We start from the raw sequence: 25345 nt of genomic DNA, 5'->3' as shown, positions 1-25345 counted from the left end.
AGTACTAATTGCAACAACATATATAGACCACTAGAGGGTGACATCCATCAACTTTACAGTTTTTTTGTCTCAGTCACTGAGTCACTCTACCCGACAGAAATGAATGGCAACAGTTGCTATATAATAGCCCAGCCAGGGGGATAACTATATGGGACCCACATGGAAATGTCAGCGGGCACCAGATGGTTCTCACCTGGGTTGCCCGTGTGGGTTCTACCTGGGTCCTAGGTGGGCCCCACCTTGGCAATTTTATGTGGGACCCAAGTGGGTCCTAACTGGGCTAGCCCGTGTGGGCTTTAAGTGGGTTCTACCTGGGTCCTAGGTGGGCCCCACCTTGGCAATTTATGTGGGGCTGACATGGGTCCCTTATGGTTTCAAGGTGGGCTGAACTATATGGGAGCCACATGGAAATGTCAGCGGGCACCAGATGGTTCTCACCTGGGTTGCCCGTGTGGGCTTTAAGTGGGTCCTAGGTGGGCCCCAACTAGGCAATTTTATGTGGGACCCAAGATCTGCCATTGACCCCCATTATACATTTCTCAAATTTGATTTCTAAAACTATGAAACATTTCAAAGATGAATTTTCAGGCAAACATGTCCACCGTAAGATGAACCTAATAAAGTTTGAATGGGGTTTCTAGGTGTAAGTATGTAGGACTAGTAGCATGCCAAATATTCCAGAAGGAGCGATTTACCGGCCGACCCATGTGAGACAATAGTTAAATCTACAAGCTGACAATATTGCGGATGTATTGAGTTGCACACTTAAGAAGTGAGTCATGGTAGAATGAGTGTAAAGTACGGTAGCTAGTGAGTCATCAGGGAGGGAGTCATGATAGAATACTTCAACTACGGTACTTGCATTACTTGGTTCATACTGAGAAAGTCAAAGCGGAAGGTCTAGTACACCAAACACGCAGTCATCCAATTTGTAATAAGCATGAATCATTTAATTAAAAAAAGACATTGAAAATACAGCTCATTTTACACAACAGCCATATTTACAGGATATAAAACTCATAAGAGACAAAAATATATTGTTTGCGTTAATGAGACAGCGTAGTGAGAGAGTTGCAAGATGAGTCGACTTGTTTAAAAAGGCACAAGGGGCGGGATGTTGGTCACATCTCTCATTCCCTTCCAAATACTCGTTATAGATTAATACAGTCTGGATAAACAATGGAACATGTACAGTACAGTACAGTATAACCTGGCAGAACTCCCATAGGTTATACCTGTGTAGGACTATGCCTAACCCATGCCCATGAAAACAGTATTAGTAATTTTAAACATGTCTTAACCCATATCCTCTGTTTCTTTTTTTCTTTTTTTTTGAGATGTTGTGTGATTGACATCTGTTACAAATACTGGCTGGATCATTCTAAACCTACCCGGCCAGTACCTCCCATCTCCACATTCAAGTTGCTTGCCTACAGTTTCACTCTGAACAATAGGCAAAAGTATACGGTAGCAACTGCAAAAAGTAATCTACAAGCAAGGGAAAAGATTCCCTTGAAAAGATTAGAGATTTGTGTTAGAGCATTGAAAGGCAAAAAAAAGAGAGACAAATGACAAAAAGAAGAAACTCCCTTCAGTGATACTTTGAATTCATCTGTATAAGTTAAAGAATCATACCATGATAGTTATACAGAAATAATGTACAAACTACAGTAAAGTACTGTACTAGTATCACCCCCCTCCCCCCTATAAAACAAAAGAGAACAAAAACAAAAAGGAAAGTGGAAACAATTTACATAATTTAAAGACCATCTTTAAGCGGTCATTGCATGTTATGGAAAACTGTCGTTTTCCAAAACACATTGATTTGTTTGAGCAGGGATCAATATAACCCGACAGGGTCAAACAATTGGTGATAAAAAAGATTTGAAATAAGAAAACAATATACATATACTGTAGATATATAGGAACAAAATCATTTAGCTACTTAAAAACTGTACATGTAACACTTAAAAACACAAAGAAAGTACATCTAAAAGCGTGTTAATAGAGAATTATACGAAAAGGCAGAAAGATGTTTTTCTTCTTCAAAAAACACCTAAATATAATAGGTTCTAATGAACAGAATAATTGAGTCAATGAAATGATGAAACAAAACGTGACGACAACTCAACAACAGACCAAGTTTCAATGGAAACTAAAAATAAACAGTACCTTTGAGAAAAAACCCAGAGAGTTTTTCCACAAGGAACAAAATAAAATATATGTATATAAAGTTTAAAGATATATACTAGTGGTGATGAATTGACAGACAGGCCTGTGTAAAGAAAGCGACTCCAGAGATCCCAGGCCAAAGACACGTGTGGAGAATCGGAACCTGATAGTTGCCAGTTAGAAATAACTGACCCCCACTGAAACCGTACGCCGTTTCTTACAGCTTCCTGACCATAACTCAGTACAACATTCTCTAAAAGATGAACAGGCAGACGCGGAGAGAGAATTTAACTTTAGCCGATTTGTACGGAACCCGAGACGTTCCTGTGAGCCGTCAAGAGGGTTACAGGTGACACGGTCGGACATTAAAAAAAAGAAACTACGCCTCCATCAGGCGGCTTCGGTGAGTCTGCACAGAGATCGTGGCGCGTCCTTCCATCCCGGGTAAAAAGCTTTCGCAGCAGACAGACTCTAGTATGTACAGATAAGTCAAACTGGTAGCCATGCTTGCTGACCACATTGGATGCTTTTGCAACATCCATAACTGACCTCAATGAATATTGGTTGGATAAAACCTGCATCCAAACCAGAGCTCAGTCAAATAGTATTGGCCAACAAAAAGATTGTTTCAAACGACTTGAAGTGCCAGATGATGACTCAGGGCAATCACTGTTGTGTTACCCTGACATTCATGATTCACTCATTACATTATATAGTAAGTATACTGTACACTAGTCTGGTACTCCATGAAGGCTCCATGAAGGTTCAGTAACAGTCTGTTTAAAAACAACATAGATATCATTGATGTAACTGACACAAGATAGTAATTTCTGGTCTTATTTCATTGTGGACCCAAGTAAAAGTAGTTGGTTTCCCCCGGTAACAAAGGGATCCAAATAAACGATTAGACGGTAGATGCTACTACAGTATCCATTTCTTTTCTGCAGCTCATCTGTAAATATACTGCATGATATGAGGTCGTGTTGCGGGTGTTGGGCATTAAGGAAAAACACACCGTCCTACAAAGCTTCTACTTCAGGCTTGGACATACGCTACACAGTACACACACACATCAATACGCGCCTACCATGTGCTGTTGACCTAAGCGCACTGGGGCTCTGACCAGCGATTGTAAACCTCACAGCCACAATGCTACCCTGTATACACACACACAGCAGACAGACAGACAGACAGACAGACAGACAGACAGACAGACTGGTACACTGTGACCTAGCCCCATATGGAACCTCTCCCTCTGCTATGTAGCTCCGAGATGAGGTCCCACTCATCCGGGTACCGGCACAGGTCGAGACCAGCGAATATTTTCCACAATACACAATTCTTACCCTGCTCTCAGACATTTTATTACACCGAAGCTTACCAGAAGCCAATAGAAGATTTCCGGAAAGTCTTAAAAATGTGGAACTGGCTGACTAAAGAAGCGATTTAAACGCTTGTTTCAACCGTCAGTTCGATTTTCATGCCAGAAGATAAAAGGTCTGAGAGCAGGTTCCATAGGATCAATGAGCTGGCCCAGGTGACATGGTAACACATTAAGGTCTGAGAGCAGGTTCCATAGGATCAATGAGCTGGCCCAGGTGACATGGTAACATCAGGTTCCATAGGATCAATGAGCTGGCCCAGGTGACATGGTAACATCAGGTTCCATAGGATCAATGAGCTGGCCCAGGTGACATGGTAACACATTTCATGAGTATATCCAAGTTCAACGTTTGTTCGACGCCGGCAGCGCCACACGTTGGACATTTGGATAAGTCGGAAGGCTAGCTGGTTGATGCAGTCTACCGGGCTCAAGCAAACAGGTTTAGTAAACACTAGTCTACAGCTAGTGGCCACAAAAGTTGCGCACGCAAACACATTTGCGCACACACACACTGAGCCACGTTGCGGTAACTACTTAATCAGGAGGCGAAGACGATAAATAGTTTATTTTTTTTGTTAATGCCGGTGGGGAAATTCTTCACAAGTATCACAGTACTTGTTGTTAGTCACTTCTGGGCAAAAAGGGTTCATTACAGGCAGTTTATCTCCAGACTCTAAAAGGCCTGGTTTATACTTGGTGCACGACACCCGCACGCAACCAAGTATAACTCAGGGGCAGAGGATGGGTTTAAGGCTCAACACAGACAGAGACCCATGATGAGGCACGTTGGTTTTTAATCAACCAAAATTACCGCAATGAGTCTGTGTGTCGACGTCAGCCAGCCTCCAGGTCAGAGGTAAGATGTGTGGTGTGGTCTGTTTTTTCCTTCTCTTCTTCTCCCTTTTCAACTTTAAGCGGTTAAGGGGCATTGGGTCCGGCAGTTAGTTGGGTGGTCTATCAGGGGCTGCTGTCGCCTTCCATGTCGCTGTCGTTGGGGGCTCCCCGGTAGATGGGGCTCTTGCTCTGCAGAGCGGGCTCGTACTTGCGCCCGGGCGAGCTGGCCGACTCGCTGCTGTTCTTGATACCGTAGAAGAAGTAGATGGTAAAGCCTGGAGGGAGAAAGACGCGAGGAGGAGACCAAACAAACGAGGAGTTCCATTAAAAAATGCCCTTGTTGTTGTCAGCAGCTAAAGAACATAGTCTATTGTCATCCCGTATGAAACCAACAGTCACTGTGAAACAGCTTCAAATGAGGATTCACTGGCTAGGAAAAATACGGTAGTATTTGTATGTACTGTACTTTATATACTTATACATTATTTAGTGAATGTACCTACTGTATATACACTGTAACTTGCATGCAGTACTGTTAATGTATATACTGTGTACATGCATTCAATTCCCTGTTATTCTAGTATATAAATATGTTTTTTTTGTCCAATTGTGCATATTAATGTGTGTGGGTGTCATGTAAGGGGCTGTCAAATTAAATCTATACTGGGCTCTATGCACACATGCACTTCGTTCACAGGTGTAACCGATGATACTAATTAAGGCTCTGTTCCATTCTGGTAAACCGGGAGTCATGGTGCTGATTTTGTTGTCTCACTGGAAACACTCTGCTACACCAGTGGGTCTCAAAGTGTACTTGAGTGGGTTCCAAATGGCCCCGTACAGGTCTGTAACTCTGATAGTGTACAAATGGAACCCACACTCTCAGAGTTATGGGGGTCCTTGAAATTAAAAAGTTTGAGAACCACTGTGTACACTAAATGAGCCTTAATGGTAAGGAAGTGGAGAAGGGGCCCGGAAGTATTAAGAGTTATTATGTGAGCATAGAGCCCATTTGCTCCCTGTCGGAGGTTAGTTGCGAGGACATACCGATGGCCATCCACACGGCGAAGCGGCACCACGTGCCCATGTCCAGCTGCATCATGAGGTAGATGTTGACGAACACGCTGAACAGAGGCAGCCAGGGCAGCAGCGGCACCTGCACAGAGGAGAATTGTTGATTTTGAGTCATAGATAGATATATATATATTGAGTCATATTTTAGTCACAGATAGAGGAAACATATTGTCTCTGTCGGGCAAAAAACTTCATATTTTCACCTTTTCAAGTTTTTTCCCCCCATAAATTAAAGCCCTACTTCAATGTCATCACAATGTCAATCACACAAAAGTAACAAAAATAGCAACTCTACAACGCGATGCGTTTTGAGTTTGCAGATCTGCTCTTGCTTCTATTTTGGATTTGAACTCTGAAAAGTAATAGTTTCAGACAGATGAGGTGTGCTCTTGCTCTTTAACCTCAATTTCAACCTCCAATTTCAGCCATGACCAACTCCAGCTGCCCTTTTTCCCTGCAATCATCTGAGTCACCATCAAAGCATAATTCTCTCCTAAATCATTCATTCTGAAAGTAAACCATAGGACCCACTTTTGTTGACACTCACCCAAACACACATCAATCTTTCATTTTGAGCAGGCACAGGAAGGGCATCTCTGATGTCATGATGTCACACTGTAGTCCAGAAATGACTTCATACTGCTTAATGCATACGCCATACACTCACTTTTTATATAGGCTCACATCACTCTTTCACTTTAGGTATGTGGCTCACATTTTAGTTTTCTCATTGGATCTGTGCGAACCATGTACGTAGGTGATCAGAGAATTCCGTTGAAAGGTGACAAGTTTGCATTGCTCAATGTGTGATGAGTCATGACGAGTGCTTTGACTGAAAATGAGAGCTGATCCCCCCCAAAGGTACCCTTCTCTTATCCACTTTAATCCTTTATACTTCATTGACCGGGGTTCGCCAGGAGCCTACACTTGGTCCCCAAATCCCCATCTTTCTTCCCTCTAGTCAACACCAAATCTTTTGGCCAATCTATAAGCTCAAAACTTGAGATGGTATCCTGTAGATCTTCAGCTACTATTACAAGCCTATAATAGGGACGCTCAGGTTCATTTAAAAAAAGGACATACCTTGAAGGTGAGAGCCTCTTTGCTCTCAGGCTGCCTCCAGATGATGATCACACAGACGGCACACATCAGACCAAGGATCACACACGTGGTCAACACGGCCGGATCGGCCGCCAGCAGCTCCGGGAGTTTCTGGGCCAGCACCACGCACAGGATGGTGATCAGCACCGCTGCAGTGGACAAGAGGACACATCAGTAGATCAGTTACCTTCATAGAGCAATGTGGCGCACACGCAAACATATGAGCGTATGTCTTCGTCACGATGAAGTGATTCATTCAGAATCCAGAGCAGAGAGTCCAGTGCTGATTTCGTCTGTGTTGATTTTCGGTCGAGTCGACTACCTTTTTTCACGGACAAAAACTAAATAAAAACTTAGATGACTAAAACTACATATATTGACAATTTCGTCAACAAATAAAAACTAGACTAAAATGTCAGGGAGGGACTAGTGGTGAAGAGATACAGTAGAACTTGGTTGCGTACGGGTGTTGTGCTCTGAAAATAGCAGATCTAAAAGCTCACAACGCCTCACGCATGCAACCAAGTGTAACAGCCATTACGATGCCATCAAGGCCTTTTTTGTCGACAAAATCAACTGTAGATTTAGTTGACTAAAATCATATGATATATTTAGTGGACACAAACTAGACTAACACTAAAACATTTCAAATGACTGATCAAATATGAAACTAAATGGAATTTTATTCAAAATTGCTGTCGAAATCAACACTGGGAGAGACCTCTTCTCTGGTAGAGAACGCGATAATCTACTGTTAGACGGATGTTAGGTTCTTAGCTTGCTTATGATCCTTGATGACAATTTTCTATGTATTTGATGAATTGCCATGTGTTGTTCTTGCTTACTGTAAGTCACTCTGCATTAAGAGCGTCTGCTAAATGCCTAAATTGTAAATTGCTAGGGCTGTGTTGCTGTAGCCTGGTATCCAGCCTGCTTCGCTACGTTCGGCGGATTTTTTTTTCTCTCTTCGCTTATCAGTCTGGAAAGCCTCCTATCTCCAAGGGAGGCGGGCAAAACCTCCCAATGGGAGGCTTTCCAGACTGATAAGCGAAGAGAGAAAAAAAAATCCGCCGAACGTAGCGAAGCAGGCTGGATACCAGGCTAGTGTTGCTGTACTTACAGATAAAGGCCGTGGTGATGTAGACGATGTTGCCGGAGGTCTTTGTGGGCGTGTCCCCGCTGGGGCAGAACAGCAGCTTGAGGGTGAAGCCCTCGTGGAGCGGCCGGTCCTCCGGCTCCACGCCGTACTCATCACCGCTGTCCCCTCCGCTGCTCACCGCCACCTTCTCCCCTCCCACCAGCTCCACCAGCTTCTCCGTCTGGCTGGATTTATTGATGCTGCCTGGCTGGTACCTGCATGGGTGGGCGGATGAGACAAAGTTAGGGGGGGGAGCCCGATGGGAATGAACGTACTACAGTGCATGTGTCGGTTCAACCAAATGGAACAACAATCCAAATTGAACCGAACATCTCGTAAAAAACTGCACACCAATCTAAATTTGTCACCGCTTGTCGACTGTATGTTGGACCAGAATTCTTTTTTTTTAAAGAAAGCTGCTTAATGTTTGTGTTTTGTATAGACATAGACAGCCTACCTGAGGATGAGCACACAGATAGCCACCAGGGAGTAGGCCAACAGAGTCCCAATGGACATGAGGTCCACAAGAGCAGCCAGGTCAAACAGGAAGGCCATCAGGGCTGGAAAGGGGAAACCACAAGCTTAGCACACAATAACTTCTCCTTTCTTAGTAAACGGTGCATTTATAGCCTATAGTAATACATATATATTAGCACATTATCCTATGCCATGCCATATAATTAAGCAATATTACACGAGAGGTTTGCTTTACCGTGATTATTAGCACGACAGCATTGCTGCAGGAATGAGGCTTTTGCCGAGTTCCGCAAGCAGCGCCATAATCTAGGGAAAGCACACCCTCTCGTGCAATATTGCGATTATACAACAGTTACCCTTAAACAAAAAACATGTCAACTCAATGTCATTGTCAGATTTAGCCAATACGACCGCAAATGTCCCATGCAAAGCCTAGCCACTCAGCTGGCTATGTTATGGCTAGTTATGCTCTGCGAGACTCAGCACAGCTGATTTTTATGTTTTGATTAGGTGTTCCATCATGGTCGTTTAAGCATGATGGAACACCTGGGTAGGGTAGAAGCAAACCAATCAGTTTGCTTCCTCAAAACTACCTGTTGTATAATGCTGAATGAAACTTCCTGCCATTAGTGCTTGGACCGAACAAGGCCGGCAATATCCCAAAGTAAACCTTTTTAAATGCTAGGAGAGGAGAGTGGGGTGTTATTGATCAAACAGACGCTGCCTGTCAGCCAGCCAGCCAGCCAGATAAATAGCTGAGTAGTAATCTGTGTTGAGACCATGACGAACGAGAAAAACAAAAAGAGAGCCGACATGAAGACAAATTATGGACTGACAGGCGGTGATAGAAATGAGAGCTGGCCTTCAAGACAGCCAACGGAAGAAAAACAAGCATGACAGCTGTGATAAGCAATGACCCGACCAGCTCTCAGTTTGAAAGGTTTGGGCAACTGAAAAACCCACAGTCACACACAAAAATAAATAAATCATAAAAAAGGCAATCAAAGTGAACCTACCAGCCACAATACCAGAGGCAATAGTAGCGATAAGAGGTGTCTTGGTGCGCTCATTCATCTTGGACAGAACCCGGAACAGCAGCCCGTCCTCTGCCATGGCGTAGATCACCCTGGGCATGGGGAACATGGAGCCCAGCAGGCTGGAGCACGGCAGATACGTCAATTATAATAATACATTTTATTTGTTTATAGGACTTTTTTAAAGTACACACTTCACACAACTATCCCCTATCACCATATTTAGCCGATCAGACGTTAGGGCACTGCACAGGGCAGTGGGTACTCTGACAACGGGTAGAACGTGTATTCTGACAGGTACAACGGGTATTGCATAAACGGGTGGTGCATGCATTCCTGACTTCACCTGTGTCAGGAATGCATGGCTTTTGTACGAGAAACAGAACACAAAACACAGACTAATCAAGTAATAAAAGCAAGTCTATAACAGTGTGTTAGCATTCTCAACAAGTTTGGTTTTAACAGCAAAATAAATTAATGGACTAATTTGCAGACTGAGTTCCATACATACATACAAGTGGATAGCCTCATAATTATAATTACTATAGTTTTGCATTCCTCCATTGCTCAACTAATTATTTCCGTTTGTAAACCTGAAAGGCCATTACATTCGTGGAGCTTCCCAGATTGCCCTTCTAGTTTCATTCACTCTGTAAGGAATGTGGTTCATCTTGTCCGACTTCCTATGACAGCAAGCAATGGGTTAAAAACATAACTTGCCAAATGCCAACTACAAATGATTGTGGCTGTGCTTCTGAAACCCAATCCAAGTCATGAAGACCGGAAACCAATAGCAGTGAATCTACCAACAAGACAACGGGTCATGCCATATAATGGTATAACATTGTCTTTAGGGCTGCAACTATGGATCATCTTCATTTTGTTTTCATACCAACAAATCAAGGCAAAAAAAATCTACTCGGTCAATCGATTATTTTATTTAAATCAGTGATGTTTTTGAATTGCTTAAATCGACCTGTTGGATTAACCATTGCACCCCTGATGGTCTTACCTGGTAGAGAGGGCGCAGAGGGAGCCCACGGCCACTATGTATCTAGCCGGACCCCAGCCCACGTAGCTGAAGGCCTCTGGCAGCGGGCTCTGGTTGTTCAGCTGGTAGTACGGCATCATGAGGGTGAGGGCCGCCGACACGCCAAAGTAGGCAAAGAAGCAGATGAGCAGGGATGCCACGATGCCTATGGGGATGTCACGCTTGGGGTTCTTGGCTTCTTCGCCTGAGGGGAGGAGGAAACCGGGTCAACGTGAATGTAGAGGAGCTAAGGTCCCTGACACATGAGGCCAGAATTCTACAAATGTCTTCTATAAAACAGTTATCTAGAAACTTTCAGTGGTTCTCAAACTTTATATGTATTTGGAGTTTTCAGTGGTTCTCAAACTTTATATGTATTTGGCCGTGGACCCCCTTCTCAAAATATTTTGGACCTCCAGAAGCAAAGATTTGAGTTAAACATTTTCACTTTAAAAATATATATTAAGATTTTCAAAAATAGCAGATCTACAGGCTCATAGTGCGGCAAGAAGTGACGCACTATGAGCTTGTATATCTAAATTGTATTCTATTCTATTGTATATCTAAAATGACAGAGATTGAGATAACCCCCATACCTGAGGTAGAACCAAGCAAGCACAACCACGTTTTTTCATAACCTTCATATGTCGTCATTTTTTAAGTGGATGATGATGTGAATGTCACATTTGGACTGTTTGTTTTAGACAGTTATGCACTGAATATCTGAATGAGAGAACATACTATATGCATCTCTTGCCCCATGCACAATATATCAACAATGGGTATAGTTTAACTTTATGGGGGAATATATGCAAAGTTGCAAACCATTGAGCATCCCTTTTCCGGCTATGCCATAATCTGTGAACATTCTGCAAAATAGCAGATCTAGTGGTTCTACATGGACCCCTTGGGGATCAATGAAGTAAGATGTAAGTTGTTAACATTATACATTTAATGTATATACTATAGTGTAATATTGTGATAGCTGTGGCACCAAACAGAAGTTCAGCACGTATGCTGCCTAAAACAACCTCCGGTTGGGGCAGTTGAGAAGGCTGCATTGCATGCATACCTCAACTCATCCAGAGTGGTACACGCAACACGTTTCTCATTCTTGTGGTCTTGTTGATACAAGCAAATGTCTCCTCAAGACGTGTTGTCAAACCAAAAGTGACTTAGACCTTTCAGTTTCTCCAAGTGCTTCTGAAGGCTTTTGAACTTGTCTTTTCTATTTTCGCAGGATGTATCGATTGGCACAAGCCTCTTGTTGCCTTTACAGTATGACCTTTGCAAATTACGACGTAAGCTGAGCCTCGAATAATACAAAAGAGCAACACAATGACGCCAGTGGCATCACACGTGATAAGTGGTGTGTGTCTCTTGGCAAGGTGGATGGCATGTAGCACTATCCTGGTAATCCCCTCTAATGGATCACTCATCAAACCGGCAAGTCATTTTAGATCGTTTTGGTTTCTTCCGCATCTTCAAAATCACCTTATGCAATTGCAAACAAAAGCAGAAAGAGCAGCTTTGTTGTCACTTCTTATGAAGTACCTCATGTAACCTGGCACCTTTGAGTGCCCTGCCTTTCTGCAACGTGCATAATACAAAAGAGCAACACAATGGATGGCATGCAAGCACCTCGTGTTAATGACTTTAATAATCAGTTGTCGCCGAAATCTTTGATTCAATAGCATGCAAAAACATCCACTCCAAATGTGGTGACATTATGCTCATTAATTACAGAGATGTGGACCTTCAACCTTGGGGTATCCCCAAAACGAAAGCCTTTTGGGGATTTGTTCCTCTACTAAAGCCACTCACTTGTTGTGGCAATGCAGTCGAAGCCCACAAAGGCGTAGAAGCAGGTGGCAGCGCCAGACAGAATGCCTTTCAGTCCGAATGGAGCGAATCCGCCTTCACCAAAGTTGTCTTTGACCCTGGGGGGGAAGCGAGATTCAGAGTGTTACCAGACGAGTTTGTGTGTCAATATCGATAACGGAACAGGAAGGTTAAAAACTGTATAAGTAGACAGGTATCAGCCAGGTACTGACGTCATGACAGTGTTGTTGGTGGAGTTGATGAAGGTAGAAAAGTCCTCCTCTGTGAGGTTCCAGTTGGCCGCGTCCCCCTTGACGAAGCCAGAGATGATGACAAAGCCCAGAACCACCAGGTTGATGCCCGTGAACACTTTGTTGACCAGCGCAGACTCACTCACACCAAACGCCAGCAGGCCTGGGAGGAGAAGAACAACGAGAGCCATAATTCATGATGCTCATCCTTACTTACACTATACAAATACACATACACCAACACCCAGTGTTGGAAAACATCTTTTACCTACAAGGTAGAAATACTAAAAGTCTGGTATTCAAAACTTACTTGAGTAAAAGTACAAAAGTATTGGCATCATAATGTACTTAAAGTACTCGCCCATTATGGAGAATGTCCCATTTCACCCGTTTTCAAATGTATACAATCCTTTTAAAATAGCAGATGTATAAGCTCACAACACGTCGGGAGAAGCATATAATATACTGTATAGGGCTGAGTGGTTAATGTTAGTGTACAGTAACTAGTAACTTAAGTTTTCAAGTAATTGTAGTGTGAAGTCTGAGATGTAGTGGAGTAGAATTATAAAGTATTGAAAATTGTAAGTAAAAGCACCTCAGAATTATACTTAAGTACAGTATTTGAGTAAATGTACTTAGTTACTGTCTTACACCACTGCTTCTACTACACATACAGACACCAACAGCCCTTATTATAACCAACATACTACTAGGAAAGTTACAGTGACAGTATCTTCTAGACTAGAGCATCTTATTATAACAAACATACTTCTAGGAAAGTTACAATGACAGTATCTTCTAGACCAGGGGTTCTCAACGTTTTTGGCCGGGGACCCCCGGTAATGCTTTGGCAATGTCTCGGGACCCCCGCCCCGCCCCGCCCCCTCCCGACCCCCAATATAAATTGACTGCTACAATAACCATTTTGGGCGGGAACCCCTTTTGGTGTTTTAAGCATTGTTATAATTTAGCTATTGAAAAATAGCAGATCTACAAGCTCATAGCGCGCCACCGAGTGGCGCTCTACAAGCTTGTAGGTCTGCTATTTTTGAATCATCGTGAAAATATTTTTTTATTTTTTAGAAAATAATTTGGGGACCCCCTAAAATAATTTCGACCCACGGGTTGAGAACCCCTGTTCTAGACTAGAGCATCTTTTCCCTTCTGAAAACAATGCTTTTGGTAGAATATGCATATTCTACCTTCTGTGTGATTAATTTAAGGTTTAAATAGTTAAATATGTTTACCAACCAGCCTAAAACATTACTTTTCCTTTAGCTGCAAAATGGCACACTAGAAATGTCAACGTGATACATCACTAAACTGATTCAGTCAGATAACTCATGAGTAGATTGATACCAATAATAGCTTGAGAACATGAGTATTTATAAAATGTATAAATACAAGTGTGAATGTTATATTTGATCTTGGCGTCCAGGCTCTGACTGCTATACATTACTCCCTGCTCAGCACATTAGCACGAGCAGACAACCATTTATGAGCAGGGAGATGTATAGCAAACCACTCGGGGGAAAACCAGAACCCTTAGGAAAACAGTCTACCGGTGGTGCTGGGCGGTGGTGGTGAAAGCAAACAAAGCACATACAACATCAGTGACAGCCTGACAGACAGCAAGAGGAAGTGCAATGTATCAAGTGAGCTGAAGTAGACCGCCAGCTGCTTGACGCGTCGTATACACTACATCGCTCACATAGTGCTGCACATGCGTGTACAAACCTCTCGAGTATCTCCCTGATCCAGCTCGCAGGCTACGCATCATTTACATTTATTTGATTCAAATCCTATTACGTTTTTTTCTGTCCATTGATTTGGGTAAAAAAACAAGGTAGTTTCCAGCAATGCCAACTCACCAGTGAGCAGCAGCACCAGTAAGAGGGCGAAGAGGTCGGGATACTCTGCGAGGACGTTCCCAGGAACCTTCATCGCCATGGCGGCTCGGAAGAAGCCGGATATCTTTTGCTCCACCAGGTTGTCGAATGTGGAGCTCCATGCTCTCGCCACGCTGGCCGTGCCTTACGTGGGGGGAGAGACAAATACATGTTTAAACCAAGGTGCACACAAAGGGGGGAAAACTATAGCCTTGCGTAGCGATACTAATATCATTCATTGCATATTAGTCTCGTCCATCTCAGTGTAAGATTGTTTTCGGCAAGGTCCGGCCCCATATTTGAATACTGGGCACTGGTTGGTTATAGCCTGGTTCCAGACGAAACTGGTTGACTCGTCACCATTTCAGCCGTGAAGTCCTCCCACAACTGAGACTTAATCTGCCTGGGTCAATATGCATTGCAAAGGCAGATGAAGGCTGGCTACGCGAGGCTAGGAAAAGGGTACTCACTCCGCTACCAAGTAGGCTCAATCCATCCAACTCACCAATCACATACGACAGGATCAGATTCCAGCCCGTGATGAACGCCCAGATCTCTCCGACCGTCACGTAGCTGTAGAGGTACGCCGAGCCCGTCTTGGGCACGCGGGCGCCGAACTCGGCGTAGCACAGCCCCGCCAGCATGGAGGACAGCGCGGCGATGAGGAAGCAGAGGACGATGGCGGGCCCCGCCTTCTCGCGCGCCACCTCTCCGGCCAGCACGTAGACGCCGGCGCCCAGCGTGGAGCCCACGCCCAGGGCGATGAGGTCCAGGGTGGTGAGGCAGCGGGCGAACCGCGTCTCCTCGCAGGAGAGGTCGAGCGCCCGTCGACGCAGCAGCACCTTGCCCAGGGCGGCCAGTTTGGCAGCCATGTTACCTAGGGCTGTCATGATCACAACATTTAAGTTGACAAACTATTTTCGATTAACGACTTAATTGTTTTTTTTGTTTGTTTTTTGCATTGACCATTGGAACATTTCAATAAAAAATATATTTCTGTTTGCCTCGTAATAAAAAAATCACACCGTGTGAACTGAGTGGTGTAAGGTTTTATATAGCATGATCAGCTGTGGTCTGACGTAATAAGGTATTATATAGCCTGATCAGCTCTGATCTGACGTAATGAAATCACACCCGGATGTGATTTCACAACTGGCTTTTTTTGTGCAGAGAAAATGAGCACGGTTGCTACGGTCATCCAGTTCACCCGGGTGTGATTTAATTACGTCAGAAATTATTTTGAACATAGCAACCATGCTCATTTTTTCTGCACACAAAAGCCAGTTGTAGGAGTGGTTTACACCACTCAAAAATGCACAGGGTAGATATGAGAAATAACTGAAATATACAAAGACATTACTGACATATCACACCTCCATATATGGTAGTGACACGTAACGCCACATCACACATCATGACAGCTGGCCAGGAAATCTACATCTGCAGCGACGCAAGTCACACTTGCAAATGAAACAAGTTGGTACAACACATGGATCTCCATATGTGGAGCTGACTATCATCACCTGGATCTCCATATATGAAGATCACGACACTGATCTTATCAAACCCTGGATAGCTATACATGGTTTGAAATACTAGATCTGCATATATGGAGCCGGCCAGCAACTCTACATCTGACCTCACTGACACCAGATTAACTCCTGCTTCTGAACTGTGCCGCATTAAGAAGCTCTGTAAAGGGCGAGGTCGCTTCTTGCCCTCAGGGCGTCTTACTGGTTATTTTATACATAAAAAAAGGTAAAAGAAATAGCGGCAATAAATGTATGACATTTTTTCAACATGCAAACGTGACGATTATGACAAAATAATTGTGATTATCTCAAATAATTGTGATTAGACTTTATGTAATAATTGTGACAGGCCTACCGTTATGTGTGTTTGGAGAGAATGTGGGTATTTGGTATCCGGCGTGTCCCTTTTCGTTGAGCGTTTAACCAACGCTGCTCAAACCCCCCCCCCCGCCCGACGTGTGAGGTTTGTATTTCAAATAAAATGTGAACAGGTAGACGACTGACACTAGTCAATCGTGACTTGCGGTCCTCTAGGGATGTTGTGTGTGTTCTCTTTTTGCAGCAGCAGCAGGCACTGGAGAGTGGAGACAAGACAGCAGACACAGGGAGCGGCAGGCTCACTCAGACTCACAATAGCTGGCAGAAACAGAGGACCTGGGAGGACAAAACAAAACAGGAGAAGCTAGTTAGTTAGTTTGAAAGAACATGGAGCTATCCAGTATCCAGTCGGTTTAACCACATTAACACAATCAGACCCTCACTACTCGAAATCAAGTTAGACGCTTTTGCACCCTCTAGCCTAGTCTAAAACACACAGCGAGCACTACAATAGCACTGCCATCTTTAATTTCTGGGATTGCCACAGGCTGCATGCTTCTCACATCTGTTTCCAATGAGGGCAGGTTAATACCAGAGAATCCATTCTTGGAATGCATCTATCCTCGAGCAACCTAGCAGGTGCTCGGCTCGCCAGCCAGCCTAGCAGCAGGAAAGGGGGATAAAATGAAGACACATGCTCACTCACGCACCCCCTGCTTATACAACTTCGTGGAACTCTCCCATCTCTTTGTCAACCCAATAGAAATCCAAAAGAGCTACCTAACAGCGTTGCCCCTACTGGGTTTCAAGATCAAACATTAAAATCTATAAGCGGACACGACAAAGCGCCTCTAGAGAAACACAAGGGGCAACACCTAGCATAGTTCTCCAACACACCCGTGCGGTGAGCTGGGCGTTCCGCTGCGTGTGCTCTATTATTTCAGCAAACAGACACCGATAGGGAGAAGCATGGGAAAGTCGTGAGGCGAGAGAGGCCAGTCAAATGAGTCAAGTCAACAAAGACAGAATGGCGATAGCCTGTGTATTGATAAGATGGACAGAAGAACCTGAAAAAGGGTCAGTTATCAAGTGACCGGAAAATGGGGCATATGAAAAGACAACAATCTAGCTAGCTTCGGGCGCCATCAATGAAAGCTGTTCAGTGTACTGAGCATGCTGGTTCATATAACCATTTCTGTGCACCAATATCCCGATTATTGGTAATAATCAGGTTACGGCAATAATTTGACAGAAGCTTTTGCATGCTGATGATGATGCATGCACAGCATTAGTGCAATAAGTTGCTGCAATAACACGGGTTCACATTTTACTCTAGCACACGTTATGAAACCTGAAAGTTACCTGAATGTTAGCTGATCCATTATTTTTTCTTTGATTGTAAAGCACTTTATTTACACTTTATTGATTTATTTAATAATTCACTGTCATGAATATGTACTTGTCCATTATTTTAGAATTTATTTTATTTTATTTTAAGGTCAAAGGTCACATCATGGTTTACAAATCCGCAATTAGAAAGTAGTGATCTATGTATTGCACCCATTATGCTTTTAACATGAACAGTTTATGAAGTTCAATGTGTATTGTAATTTGGCTCCCGGTCGCTGCCCGCACAGAATACAAAACTCTGATGCTGGCATTCAAAGCAACCAAAGGCATGGCTCCCCCATATCGTACAAGTATGATCGTACCCTACAAACCCTCCCGCTCACTCAGATCAGCCAACGCAGGGAAGCTGGAAGTACCTCACTAAAAACGCTGGGACAACGCTCCACACGTCCCAAACTCTTCTCCCTTCTGGCTCCAAAACTATGGAATGCACTTCCCATCACAATCAGAACTGCAGCCTCACTCCCAATCTTCCACCGTAGTCTGAAAACCCACCTCTTCAGACTCCACCATGGCCCGTAGCACTTGCCCTAGCCTAGCCCTTAGATAGCACTTTATGTAGACTTAGATAGTATTTTAAACAGACTTATAGCATGTTACATAGACAGCACTAGAATTGCATTGTATGTAGTCATAGCACTTTATAGTACACATGTATAATATATAATATAGTATAGTATGTATAGTTTACATAGATAGTCCACTGTTACGTTCTTAGCTTATGCATGTTTCATGATAACTACTTTTTATATATGTGATGTAATGCCATGCTTTTTTGTTATTGCTTAATGTAAATCGCTCTGGATTAAGAGCGTCTGCTAAATGCCTAAATTGTAAATTGTAATTGTAACCAGGACTTTATTTAACAAACCAATTGCATTTTCACAGCAGAACTCGCTGAAAGAACACGCTGGTCTGACATCAAGGACAGCAGCCACAAACCTTTACAATCAGCGTTGATAATATGCTTGGTAACTGTGGGACCAGCAGAACAATAATATTGATTACAATGCACTAAGGTGCGCACGTGCGCGCACACACACACACACACACACACACACACACACACACACACACACACACACACACACACACACACACACACACACACACACACACACACACACACACACACACACACACACACACACACACACACACACACACACACACACACACACACACACACACGTTGGGCCAAGGCCACTCTGAGGGAGGACGGTGAGACGAGGATACATGTGGTGTTATCGTTAATCTGTGCAGGTGCAGGGTTATACTCCAGGACGGTCACTCGCATACACCTGACGTCAATCTCCAACAAACAACCAACAAGACCGGCCGCAGGGTTATCTACTTATGATAACCCCTTTCTGCTTTGTTTTGCTCACATCCCTGTACATTACTGTACATCCACGTAACCAAACACGCCACGCACTGCCTCATGAAACATAAAGGTCAATGGTTTACGGACATGCAAAGATGCAATACCTGTTCAAGATTACGTGTCATGCTGGCACGCTGATCTTATCAGTAAATACTACACTAGGTTTGTACATTTAACACAATAGTCAAATGTTTGACCGGCTTGTCACGTGGTCCATCACATTGCAGTAGTAACCTAAAATGCAATGGCAGTGGATGTGCTGGGAAATGCATATAATTTAGTCAACAATGGATCTCAGAGTTGCGAGGACGTGGTTATGATTATGCAGAAATGCGTTGTGGGCGCAGTCAGTGGTGCCGTTCATTCTTTGATATAATATAAACCGTTCACTTGTTTGCTGCTGTATCAGCCCATAATACACATTCTTGTGTTGGAGCATGTGATGCAAACTGGCTTTTGACCAGTTGATCCCACTGTTGGTCCCCGAGGGAAATGTCACGTCCGCCTATTGACACCTGAGCCTCAGCATGGCTTGCTGAGGAGGCAGGTTGTCATTTCAGGCCTATTTGGTCACTCTACGCTGGACAGGCCGCACAAGACAATTCAACTATATGCACAAGTCACAGAAAATACAGACCATTTTAATATGATTTGGAATATGTTTTGCCCAAGTACTCTACATAAATGTATATTAAACAAATTAACCAAATGTATCTTATGAACTTACTTCGCTATTTTTGTTGTGCTGCTGCCCATTCTCTTTCTTAACCCACAAGGCACAATGACACACATTCTCACCAAAGACTTTGTGTAAGTGAATTGTACTATTAATACTGTTAAAACAACATAACCCACGCTATCAAAGGGGCTTCTGTAACAACATCAAAAGAAGAATATCCTGCCTTGTGTGGTTATGTGTTAGGTAGAAAAACAAACCGCATCAAACAATCAGGAAAAAGTAACGACGGCAACAAAAGAAAGAAAACCAACAACCGCAACAATAAGCGTCGGACGGGGGCCTTTTTGAATAGCGGTGGGAAACTGGTACGGCAACGACATTCCGGCGGCGTTTACCACTCCCATTACCAGGAACTGCGATCTGAGGGTGTAAATGTTATATCAATAAACATTCACTACCACACTGCCGTGCCCAGCCAACTCTGATCTGCCCAGGGGGTTGGCCCTGCATTGGATATCCCGACAGTAAATGGGACAAGGGTGCTTAAACCAAACCTGGGGAAATGGGGTCACCGATATCAAAAGTAGGGAAAAATTCAAAAAAACTAGCCAAGCTGTACCTTGGGCGGAAGGTTATAGTTCACATTATGTGAATTTGTGAAACCACTTATCCCCATTCAAATTTGTGATGCACCACTTCTTCCCATGCAACGTATAATTTGGATTGGCTCATACAACGTCAGCCAACCTTGGCCATCAGGCACAGAAAAGACTCACTTTAGGGTGGTCTCATTAGAATGATGCCAGATCCACTGCTAGCGTAACTGAAAGGCCATTCTAGTTCCAACACCTCTGCCTGTTACTAGGCTAATCCTTTCCTTGTGGTCTTCACGAGGGTGCCTGGCTGGCTCTGTGTGTATATGCGTGTGTGAACTAGGGCAGATTTTGCACCAAGTTGCAAGACGGTGTGGCTGCAGAATGAAGTCTATTCTCTGGCACGGGAATGTACCAAGTGCAAACTCAGCCAGACACCCACCTGCAACCCTGCCCAGTGCCCAGGCACACACACATGACAGGCTGACAGCAGTGTGGACAGTAGTGTTATTACACATTATTTGTTTCTCTAGACAGTGACTACTTTTAATGGTACATCTCCTTCGGCTAAGCCACAATATTGTAGAGCAGCACTGACAACTCACAAAATTGTATTGACTTAAGCAAGGCAATAAGTGCATTCAAACACATCTTCTGTGGGACTCCCAGGGAGCAAACAGCCACACCTAGCCAGCTACCTCCCTTCAGGGCTATGACCGACCTTGCACTTATTACAAAGGTACTATATGATCAAAGTGCTTGGCACAATAGACATGCTAATGTCGCTTTTGTAAGATTTGGTTCCAAAGGGTCCTTGTTACTTGGTGGCGGGCTGCTGTACCAACCTCTAAGAGGATTAGCAGGACTAGCAAACCTGCTAAACTCATTACAGCCACTTGCCCCATCTGTCTTAACAACACACAGCTTTGTTTGGGTTCTTTCTGTCAAAAGCAACAACATGGTTTGTACTACTTATCTATGTTGTGCGAAAGTGGAATAGTTTAATATCTCATGTCTACAGTGTCTTGTCATCAACCACCTGATAAGCAACGCCTGCTGTAACAAGACACACAAAAGACAAGACAACTTTAGTCACCACCAATTAGTCCAAGCATTAACACACCAAACACCAGACCCTTATATAAGAGTCTCACCTATTCACTTACATAACCTCACCTTAAAGAGTTAGTCCACAGACTGTAGAACAGGTCAGGTTCCCACAGTGTCAAAACTATTATAGTGCACTTTTGAGGATTTAAAAATCCATAGAGAATGCAAACAGTTTCCCATGCTTGCCATTTCTGACGGGTTCAGGGTCACCTACAGACAACGTTCTGAATGACGATACTATTGTAGGTCCAGTATTGTGTGAGTTAAGTGGGACACATACTAGACTAAATTGAATGGGCCATTGCATAGGCTGAACCCAACACTTTTGTGAACAGTAAATGCAAGGGTCACTAGGGATGGGCACATGGTTAAACATGTACGTACGTACGTACGTACGTACATGGATTTAAATCACTGTCCATTTTGGACTGATCAACAGAAATTTTTAAACAACTCACAAATTATAAAGAATATTGTATATAAATTGCAATTTATCTAACATATCAAACATTCAATGTTGATGGCCTCCACAAAAAATATAACAATATATTCCCTAACCCTTCTTCAATCTATCTAAAATTCCACAAATCTCTGTATCCGTCTGTGTTTTGGTGATTCTTGCATCATATTGATGATGGCATAGTACTGCAACATCGGCTGCTGTTGCAGCATCAAATATGACACAATTTTCATTTTGAATGGCTTGTCTTTCAAAATAAACAAAAAGCTCTTGTTTTGGAACCATTAGCTGATAAAGAGACTTCTAGGAAACCATCCACAAGGCAGTAGAAAACATTTCTATTGAGACAGATGACTGTTCTAACTTTATTTACTGACGTCAAGGTCATATACGTCAATACAGTCACTGTGTCCAAGGCTTGTGAAGTTTACTGAGGTGCATTAAAAATGCACAAAGAATATGCCATATAATAATAATATATATATATATATATATAATATATTAATAATTCATTCAAACTTGCGTGCTAAGAAACACTAGTGAATGGGGTGAACGTGAACTCACCTAACCCTGATGTGTGTTCAAAAGTACAACTTAACAATTTCAGAATGTGTCAAAGAGACAATGGCTGTTTGAAGTTATGGAACGCTGTTTTCCCCCCCAACTTAAAAAAGGACAGACTCTATATCCGTGTGCACGGCGCGCACACGTATGGTCGTTGTGTATTTTGTGGGACTAGGCAGAGCGTTGTGCATGCATGCGTGCCGAGTGCGTGTGGACAGACTGACCGCTGTGACTGAACTGGACGACCTTCTAAGTAAACCGACCGGGACGGGCGCCATCACCACCAACAACCTCTTGTCGCTGGGAAATGGAATGCGGTGGGCTACGGGCAGCACAGCACACTATGAACTTTCTTTTGTCTACCATGGCTGGATTGGCCGCCCGATACCATCCCTAGACTACATAGTCTCATCATCACATAGTGAGCAATGAATGTAGAAGCACCCTCTCGACTCCTCTACAGCCAGAACAAGGATACTGTGGCAGCAGAGGGCCAGAGGCCATACCAGGTCCAGGAGTGATACCAAATAATCCAGGCTAGTAAATGAACCACAAGCTTGTAGATGTTCTATTTCTGCAACGAAAAGATTTGACATAGAGGGGGGGGAGGAGGGGGCCTAGTATCGACCCCTGGGGGACTCCGGACAAATAAGTATATTGAGATTTTTCAAAAATGCCTTTCGCCAAAACACACATGTCACCTTCGCCGGATCAGGTTTCTCCTTACTTAACAACAAATAGTGATCTTCACCCTCCCTGCTATGAGTGTGTTATAAAGCACATAATCGCCCACGTCCATTTCACAGGGTGCCACGCGGTAAGCATTTCTGCTCACTCACTGCCCTGTTCCGAGCACAAGATGCTGTGTGTGCAGAGTGCACTGTGCACTGTGCAGAGTGCACTCTGCACAGTGCACCCAGAACAGTGCACCCAGAACCCCAATATGCTTAAATCAGCTCAAAATTCAAATACAGCACTCACAAGAAATAATGTATCACGGTCCTCAAAAATGTTGTTGGACTGGCATTTGATCATAATGTCCTTTCTGTTGTGGCAGAAATGCACTGAAATGTCAACCAGCAGCAGCAACTGGGGTGAAAAGTAAATGTCAAAAGTCATCGATGATGTAGTCTTCTGTAAACGTGCTTCACCATTTATTATCTCACACCGTGTGTGGTATACTTTTGACATTTACTTTTTCACCCAGTGCTATACTGGTCGACATGTCAGTGTATTTCTGCCACAACAGAAATGCAGGTCTAAAGTACTATACAGAGATGTGTGATACTAGTACATCATAATCACATTCGTTCCTTAAAACACACAGCAGGCATCACACCGACGACTGGACAAGCAGCTCATTTGTACATTGTTGAGGAAGTCACTCAGTCAGAAGACAGAATGAATGTCATTATAGAGCAACCGGATCAGGGCAGTAACCTGGGACAGCCCGTCGTCTCACGTTTAATGTCACCCAAACAAGGACACGCACATACGACACGGGCGGAGACTCGGGACTGGAGGATCAAGTGACAACACAAGTCATCAACGACCTTTAATACAGGTGGTTCGCTTGGTCATGGTCACTCACATCTCTGTGATCATCATGTTACCGTCTGTGTCTGCACACACATACAGGTACACTTGTCTGAAGATGATGCAACTACACGCACACGCACGCCGCGGGCTCCTTGCCTCCTCCCTTTGCTAATAAGGGAGTCACTCGCCGAAAATAACCGATCTACAAGCTCACAGTGCGTCGCGACCGAGCAGGTCGGCTATTTGTCGGCCAGCGACATCGTAGCTTAGAGTGGATCGCCCGTGTGTGTGTGGTGGAAATACGTGGCCCCGGCTCGGTGTAATCTCGCGTGATTCGGCCGCCAACAACCAACAACAACAACACCACACGGTTCTCGCGTGGCTTGGTTGTAACAATATACAGTAGAGTAGAGTCTATCCATCTAACATGGTAGCATGGGGTTGGTTGTTGCTACTAGCTGCCGGGTGGGCTACAAGAACCAAAACAATGAATGGACTGAGAGGTCGACTAGACCACACACACAGCACCACCACGGCACGAACGAACTGAACCAAAAATAACTGATCTGGTTCTAACCGGTGCGGGTTTTAAACGGGTCTATGACTCTATTTGGCACAGGCTTTTCCGATGAATTGAATGAATATATACACTTCTTGGACCCCAATGGAAACAACAAATGAAATAAGCCGTATAACTAAAGATTTCTTGTTGGGGTTATCCTTCCTTTTTAGCACCCTTTTGTATGAATGATATGAATCTGTACCTCTGTGCTTTTTTGGGGGGACAAACTGTTAATAAAGTAGCATTTACATTTACAATCAAAAGCTAACATCTCCCGCGAAGAACGGTATCATCCGCTAAAAAAAGGAAAAAATAATCTGTCTGATAAGAGATTTACCAATTCCATTAACAATAAATATAAATTAAATGTATTTGTTTAGACTTAAATCCCAACGTCAGAGCCAGATTGTGTAGCCTACACTATACTGTAAAACATGTGTGTACAGTAGTGATAATGACAGCACGAGGCGGTATTGCATCAGTCTAGTCTAGCAGAGACAGAGAGCCGTTATTACAAGGTGAGTCCCCTGGAAGCGGAAGGCATGCAGGAAGCGCGACATCTTATCATCGTATTAAAAAAGAAAACGGTATTTTTTACACAATGTCATAATGTAATAAAACACGGTTTATAGTCACCTGCTGTTGTGTTTGGAATGGATGAATGGGCAGCAGCATCAAACTGTGTCTCTCTCTCCTCGTCGTTGTGGTGAATGTGAAATATCTCTTCTCCCGCCCGGGTGTGTGTGTGTGTGTGTGTGTACTTCCTCGTTTCCGAGGGGCGGGGTGACGTGTGTGTGTGTGCGTGAGTGTGTGTGCGTGTGTGTGTGTGCGTGTGCTTGAGGGGCGGGGAATGCGTGACGTCACCGTCTGTGTATAAACAAACCACCGCCGTTCCCACAGGGAGTGGGGAAGGTGGGTGGGGGCGGGGCCTGTCATTCATGAATGGAAATTGTAATGGTTACGATCTTAACCGATGACCACTTTCAGCC

The 25345-nt window shown here is 43.7% G+C and overlaps 2 protein-coding genes across 2 annotated transcripts in view; both read right to left on the bottom strand.

Moving 5' to 3' along the window:
- Positions 1 to 1313: 1313 nt before the first annotated feature.
- LOC306928357 (cationic amino acid transporter 3-like) lies at positions 1314 to 25072 on the bottom strand. Its single transcript, XM_079508404.1, has 13 exons — positions 24993 to 25072; positions 16093 to 16391; positions 14711 to 15088; positions 14188 to 14349; positions 12299 to 12479; positions 12069 to 12184; positions 10227 to 10449; positions 9197 to 9336; positions 8161 to 8263; positions 7686 to 7918; positions 6548 to 6714; positions 5438 to 5546; positions 1314 to 4665 (listed from the first exon to the last, which is right to left on the bottom strand). Exons 3-13 carry the CDS (start codon positions 15075 to 15077, stop codon positions 4514 to 4516), a joined length of 1953 nt encoding a protein of 650 aa, XP_079364530.1. The 5' UTR covers positions 15078 to 15088; positions 16093 to 16391; positions 24993 to 25072; the 3' UTR covers positions 1314 to 4513.
- Positions 9853 to 25345, bottom strand: part of snx12 (sorting nexin 12) — a gene marked incomplete at its 3' end in the record, with an annotated part of 34500 nt that continues 19007 nt past the window's right edge. The window contains exon 5 of the mRNA XM_079508406.1: positions 9853 to 9862. Coding sequence (XP_079364532.1) covers positions 9860 to 9862 — 3 coding nt within the window. The remainder of the gene's footprint in view (positions 9863 to 25345) is intronic.

The sequence above is a fragment of the Electrona antarctica genome (assembly GCF_951216825.1).
Source record: "Electrona antarctica genome assembly, chromosome: 8".
NCBI lineage: Eukaryota > Metazoa > Chordata > Actinopteri > Myctophiformes > Myctophidae > Electrona > Electrona antarctica.
The sequence above is the reverse complement of the archived record's forward strand: the minus strand, read 5'-3'. Positions and strand labels throughout refer to the sequence as shown.

Bases quoted from the DNA above. Each gene is read 5' to 3' on its own strand.
- LOC306928357 (XM_079508404.1), bottom strand. From the start codon at position 15,077: ATGGCTGCCAAACTGGCCGCCCTGGGCAAGGTGCTGCTGCGTCGACGG. The intron at 14,350-14,710 runs GTGAGTTGGATG...CCCCCACGTAAG, and splicing joins GATCCTGTCGTATGTGATTG to GCACGGCCAGCGTGGCGAGA. The intron at 5,547-6,547 runs GTATGTCCTTTT...TCCTCTGTGCAG, and splicing joins AAGAGGCTCTCACCTTCAAG to GTGCCGCTGCTGCCCTGGCT.